The 6,627-nt window shown below is 21.8% G+C and overlaps 3 protein-coding genes across 3 annotated transcripts in view, besides 10 other annotated features; 1 reads left to right on the top strand and 2 right to left on the bottom strand.

Moving 5' to 3' along the window:
* EDI_302820 (coenzyme A biosynthesis bifunctional protein coaBC, putative) overlaps nt 1-27 on the top strand; it is a gene marked incomplete at both ends in the record, with an annotated part of 1,158 nt that extends 1,131 nt beyond the window's left edge. Inside the window, one exon of the mRNA XM_001733296.1 lies at nt 1-27. This exon is cut by the window's left edge and continues 1,131 nt beyond it. Coding sequence (XP_001733348.1) covers nt 1-27 — 27 coding nt within the window.
* Nucleotides 28-164: 137 nt separating this feature from the next.
* On the bottom strand, nt 165-1,542 carry EDI_302810 (uncharacterized protein; the record flags this gene model as incomplete). Its single annotated transcript, XM_001736558.1, has 2 exons — nt 165-195; nt 275-1,542. The coding sequence occupies 2 exons, from the start codon at nt 1,540-1,542 to the stop codon at nt 165-167; spliced, it is 1,299 nt and encodes a 432-aa protein (XP_001736610.1).
* A 204-nt stretch (nt 1,543-1,746) lies between these two features.
* Nucleotides 1,747-1,782: a sequence feature (AT_rich).
* A 1,062-nt stretch (nt 1,783-2,844) lies between these two features.
* Nucleotides 2,845-2,887: a sequence feature (AT_rich).
* Nucleotides 2,888-3,045: 158 nt separating this feature from the next.
* Nucleotides 3,046-3,347: a repeat region.
* A 44-nt stretch (nt 3,348-3,391) lies between these two features.
* Nucleotides 3,392-3,412: a sequence feature (AT_rich).
* A 962-nt stretch (nt 3,413-4,374) lies between these two features.
* On the bottom strand, nt 4,375-4,727 carry EDI_302800 (uncharacterized protein; the record flags this gene model as incomplete). Its single annotated transcript, XM_001736557.1, has 2 exons — nt 4,375-4,398; nt 4,527-4,727. The coding sequence occupies 2 exons, from the start codon at nt 4,725-4,727 to the stop codon at nt 4,375-4,377; spliced, it is 225 nt and encodes a 74-aa protein (XP_001736609.1).
* Nucleotides 4,690-4,825: a microsatellite.
* Nucleotides 4,826-6,021: 1,196 nt separating this feature from the next.
* Nucleotides 6,022-6,068: a sequence feature (AT_rich).
* A 4-nt stretch (nt 6,069-6,072) lies between these two features.
* Nucleotides 6,073-6,179: a microsatellite.
* Nucleotides 6,180-6,355: a sequence feature (AT_rich).
* A 5-nt stretch (nt 6,356-6,360) lies between these two features.
* Nucleotides 6,361-6,534: a microsatellite.
* Nucleotides 6,425-6,595: a microsatellite.
* Nucleotides 6,596-6,627: the final 32 nt, after the last annotated feature.

Below are 6,627 nucleotides of genomic sequence, written 5' to 3'. Positions count from 1 at the left end.
AACAGTAGAAAGATCTTTTGTTTGTAATTCTTTGTCAATAGTATTGATTAAGTTGTGATAATAATTTTGGATTTGGATACAGACATCTCTCCATTGTTGTTTTCCATTTAATATTTCATTGGTTTTCAACTTAATTGTCTCAATGCATTGATGTTTCAATTCATCTATTCTTGTACATTTTTTATTTGAATAGAACTGAAGTGTTTTTTGATTTAATGTTAGTGTCTGTGTTAAGTAATTATTAATTAATGAATCATATTTATTTTGTTCAAACTGTTCTTTGATTTGAATTTGTGTAAGATATGTCCACATTGGTGTTAATCTAAAACTGTTACAATGAATTAAATCATCAATAATCTTTTGAGTATCTTTCAAGATAAATTCTTCTAAATACTTTGAAGTGATTGAGATAGAATCAAACAATTCATTAGTGAGTTGATCACCATAAATAATCTGTAATACATCCCAAATAGGATTAAATTCCTTTTCAATAATTTGATAGACAAGATTCTTTATCTTTGATTGATCTTCAATGATAGTTATTCTTTCATCTAAGTTCATTTCATAAAACATTCCAACTAATTTCATATTGATTGAACTAATAGTTGTAACATATTTTTTCTTGAGTAATCGTTTTATTTCATTGAAGATGTTATTAGTATTTAGTTCATTGATTGATTTGAAACACTCAATAAGAATTTCTATACAAGAAAGAAGATAAGAACCAGACTTACAATTTGATGGAACTTCATGAAGAATTTCACAAATGATATTTCTCATTTGTTCTTTGTAAAATCTACAAAGGATTTGACTTTGAGAAACTGGACAACATGATGGAAGTAAGAAACAAAGACAATCTGTTTGATGTGGCTTTGTAGAGAAGAAATTTACAAGATGATTGTTTATATGTTTTTGTTTATTCAAGATTATCTCTTTAAGAGTTAGTTCATCTTCTTTTTCTGTAGTGGTTTTAATATCTGATGAAATACAAATAACTCTTTTTCCTTCTTTTCTTATTCCTTGTAATTGTAATAAACAAGAGAGATTATCAATTGATGATATATCTTCTAATACACTTGCATTTATTTCATTGGTATTATGAATAATTCTTACAGAAGATAACTGGAGAATAGAAAGAATTCCAGTAATATTATTCAGTGTTGTACTAGAAGTTAGTTTAAGTTTTGTAATTTCAATAAAGAGCACTTCATCATTTAAAATTTGTTGAAATTCTTGTTCTTCTAAATTGTTTCTTTTTACTATATCACTTACAAGAATTGGTCCAATAATATTACACTTATTTGTTTCTGATGTAGAAGTCTCATTTGAAACTTTCAATGGTTCTTGTAAATGAAAGTAATCATTTGATGAGATCCCATTAATGATTTGATTTATGCTAATGTTTTCATTACTTCCTTGGTCATTACAAATACAAATAAAATGGGGTTTGTTACAGTGTGAGATAATGTTTCTAAATTGGTCAGATAATCCCTTAGAGATATCGTTATTGTCTTTAAATAAAGGAATACTTTGAGAATGCATTTTGAATGAATTTACAGATCAATTAAACATTTATATATCATTGTATTATGTCGTTAAAAATAATTGTTTAAAGAGAATCTTCATAAAGATAATAATTAAGTCAATGAAAAATCATCAATCTATCTCTATTTTAACATTTTCTTCTTTTAACCTAATTAAAAAGAACTAAAATATTGTTTGTTATGGAATTTGTTCTTTTTGGTGTTATTTTTTTATTATTTTAACATCATTTTTATTTTTGAGTTACATCAAAAAAATATTTACTCTTATAAAATCATGACAAACTGTCATTCATTCTCTTTAAGTATCTGATTTCTACTTTTTGATTTTAAGATCATCTCTGTTGACGTTTTACTATGATATTGTTTTGATTTCAGTTGCTTTTTAAATAATTTATTACCATACAAACGCATTTTTATTCAAGAAAACACAAAAACATTCAAGAAATATTAATTAAGTTTTAATGTACTTTGTCTTATTCTATTTCTTGCTGATTCTTCATATATTATACCATATTTTCTAAATAGACTCCATCTTTAAATAATTTTGGAATTACTCAATCATAGTTTTCATATTTTCAGGTACAATACATTCTTTCTCTATCTTGGTAAATTTGTAATAATTATTAATTGTCATCTACAGACAGTTCATTGTTGTTTGGATGTATAGTTTACTGTATTCATAAAGAGAATAAGTTCTAGTATATTCTCTTCCTCACTAAACACACCTATTTTATTCTCATCATCATAGCATAGATACAATTAGTTTATTAAAACTATTCTCAACAGTTGATATAATTCCAATTTGTGTCATAATATATTTATGAATTCTCTTTTTAATAAAAACAACATTACATTCTCATCCAACAACCCTTTTATCTGAGTCTAAACAAAAGTAAATCTTTATTAATTATTGATTTATGACTTATGGACTTTAATAACATTAATTATAACCTTTTTTAACAAATTTCATACAACTTTATTTTATTTTTACAATAATTATTGTTTTGCCATTTCATTTTTTTATACTTTAAAAATACTTTTAAGCTGGTTATGTAATCAAAGTTTATATTGAGTTTATTGGATGTATATTTTGAATTTTGAGTGAGGCAAGTTCATATTTGTAATACTTATTTTATTCATTGGAGAACAATACTATTGATTTATTTTTATTCATTGATTCTCTTTAAATTCATATCTCGAAAATATAAGTCAGAATTATTTATCATTAATGCCACAATTATACTATTGTACTTTGTATTTTATAAGAAAAATATAGTTCATGAGAGAAGAATAATCAAACAATATAAATAATATTATTCATTGAAATAAAATTTTGATTAATACTATGGTCATCTAAATGTTGACTTAATAAAACGTTAATGATAGAAATAATATAGAAAATATAAATTGAATAATCAAAAGAATGAAGAAAAAAGTAATTTATAAGAAGGTTAGTGTCAGTGAATGGATGAGAATACAATAAATGAAAATATGATGTAAATAAAAAAAAATATAGAATTAATTTATTTAGAAATAATGCATATAATATTATCAATAAATTGATACTCAATGACTCAGTAAGAACGTTGTATATATTAAAATTACAAATATACTTCACCGATATATAACAACTAGTTATTATCAAAATATGGAAGACTTAATGTTTTACACAACCAATTTTAACAATACGTTAGAAGAGTATTTATTCATGTGTATTCGAAATGGTCTATGTGATAAAATAAAGCACATTGAAATTTCTAATCAATCACTTCTTTATAATCATAAAATCAATTGGATATATCTTAATTGACCTTTTTATTGATTTTTATTATTTCTTTTTTTTGTGGTAATAAAAATAAATAATAATACAATCTAATGTGTTATTTTCTTCTATAAAATAAATTGTATTCTTTTCATACAGTTTACTACTTTTGATAAAGAAATAATCTTTATCAATATTATTACATTGTAGATCTTCTTCACTCATAATTAAATCAATTGTCACTTTAGTTAAATTATTTTATTTGTTATTATTTGTTTTTCATAACAGTTATCTGAACATCAAATAACCCGGCATTTGTTTATTATCATCTCTGTTTATTTTCAGTATTAAATTTGTACTTCTTTTTACATTTATTCTTATCGTAAATTAATAAGTTTAATGAAATAAAACTTGGATTAAATAATAGTACAATAACTTTCACCTTTAAAATACATTTTCCTTAAAACATGGTTCTTTTTTTTAATTCTTCCTAACATCCTTTAAAACAATTATATCCAATTGATGTGACTGTTGATGGAATAGTGATAGTTGTAGTGACTTACATGTACCAAAACAATAATCACCCATTTTACTAACTGTTGTTGGTATATTGATTGATGTTAACAACATAATTCTCTAAAACATTGAAACCATGTGTCACTAGTTGTAGTTAGAATAGTAACTGATGTCATGATGAACATTCGTAAAAACACAAATCTCCTTTTTACTAATTGTAGTTTGAATAATAGTTTTATTGATATCTTTCTTTTCAATTTTCTTTTGATTGATTTCCTTTAGATATCTGGTATTTCAATACCAAATAACACTGGTTTATTCAAAATATTTTTCTTCTTACATATCCTGTATTTTCTATATCTATATTAATTAATGTTTACATCAATAAAAAACATTGACATCCTATTTCACTAATTGATGATGGTAAAGTAATTGATGTCAATGACAAAAAAATCTATCAAAACAATTGTTTCCTATTTCTTTAACTGTTGTTGGTATATATTAATTGTTGTTAATGAGTAACGATTATAAAAACAACTATCACTCAGTGATTTAACATCTGGTACTACCGTGTTTCTATATGTGTATTTGTCTTCTTTTGAATACTCTATATGACAAACATTCCGTAATCTTTTTCTTATAAATATGTTGAATAATTAACAAAATACCATTCATTTTTTATTTATTCTTTCATCTTTAAATACCATATTGTTTTCATCATAAATATGAAATGTTTCAATATTTGCAAATAATATTCTTGAATAGTGATTAAAATGAATTGGATTAAAATGAAATTGTTCGGTATTTCCTCTAAATCTTTTAATTCCTATTTCTAAATTAATAAAATCTTTAATTTCATTAAAATACTTTGATGTTATCATTATTTCATTATATCCTAATTTCATTATTGATTTATTATTTATTTGTTGTATTTTCTATTCTTCTTTTATTTGAACTTCAAATATTTTTAAGATTTTCTTTTGATTTTCTTTTATCTGATTTTTGATGAAAGAACTCACTACAAATCTTTAGAAAATCAAAATAAGTATAATAGCAATTAGAGGTCACAGAAATGAATACAGCATTATCAAGTACAAAAATGTCCAAAAAGAAAGAAATAGAAAAGGTATTAATTCAAACGAAAGCAATAAAAACAAGAAAATTCACATCACTACCAAGGGCAAATGTAAAAATCACTGAGTCAAGTAGTTTGATTTTTCTATCTCACTTTGTTTATTTAGATTAACTCATTCATTCTCTTGGTTCTTGTTTATGAGATACTTCTATATCTCTATGTCCACTAATCTCATGTTATTTTATTATATGTTTCATGATTATATTTAGTATTTCTTTTACTGTTATTTCGAATTGACTTAGTTGATTGTTCTTTCATCATTTAAAAAGATTCTTTATTGATTACTTCATTCATTATCATTGTTAATTGCATTCTGGAATGTGAAAAAATATCACAATTACAATTGTTTATTCTAAGAAGATTTTCAATTTTAAAAGAACAATTAATTTTATTTTCATGTTCATTCTTAACAATACACTGTTTGATGTTATTCTTATTTTTGTAAAATGTACTGATTTCAATGTATATTCTAATATCTTCATTCTTTTCTTGTTGTATGTTCATATATTGTATTTCTTACTTTCTTTTACAGTGTAGTTTTTAGTATCTAGAATATATTATTTATTATCTCTTCTTGTTTTCTTTTTCCTTTTTTAAATATTCATTTTTCTGGTGTTTCAATTTAAAGTGGATATATATTCTTTATATTTACTTGAATGTAGTTTCTCACTATTTCTATTATTTTATATTGATATCTTATGGTGATATATAATTGATATGTTAATAAGTTAGATTCTATCTTTATTTTTATCATTTTTGTATATTCAATATCATATTCAATGTTAATCAATCAAATAAATAAGTTTTTATTATTCAGAATAAGAATATTGATAATTTAAAAGAAATTGAATGAGAAGAAATATATGAGATAATAATAAGATTCATTATACAAATTATATAATTCTTAGATAAACAAGTATCTTTTATTCATTCAATTATCTTAAATCAATGTAATTCAATAATTTGAATTAGTTATTATTTCATTATATTTATGAATACTGAGAAAAATAAAATAATAGAGAATATGATTACAACACAACTACCAAGTGGAACAATAAATCAACAATAAATAACTAATTTATCAAATAAATTATTAATTATCTTATTATTTCATGTTATTTGTTTATTATTACTTTATTTATTTATTTTCAATTTATTTAATTCTTATATTGATTATTTTCATTGATTATTTCTTATTCTTTATATTTCTTTATTCATTTATATTTTATATATCTTTTATATTTAAATTTGTATTAGTTTATTGTGTTATGTTTTAAATAATTATTCAAAGTGATTTTGATATTGTATTTTATTTTATAAATCATTAATATTATTAGAATTTATGATGAAATATTATTTAATATTTAAATTGATTTCTAAATTATTTTAAATATAAAACACTCATAATATTGTAATATTATCATTTCAAATATCATTATTATAATTAATATTAGTGTTTATTTTATTTAAATTAATTAATAAAAAGATTAAAATATAAGAAATATTTATGATATAATCATAAATAATTATAAAAGAATATATGTATCAACATATTAATACAATAAAATATTAAATAAAATTAAAACCATTTGTTGATACACAAATAGAAAATATATTACATACCTAAACAAATAAATAGTAATCTATTCATTATTCAATAAGATTGATTT

Source organism: Entamoeba dispar, genomic scaffold, assembly GCF_000209125.1.
Source record: "Entamoeba dispar SAW760 scf_1105229459965 genomic scaffold, whole genome shotgun sequence".
NCBI lineage: Eukaryota > Evosea > Mastigamoebida > Endamoebidae > Entamoeba > Entamoeba dispar.
This window is presented reverse-complemented; position numbering and strand designations above follow the sequence as displayed.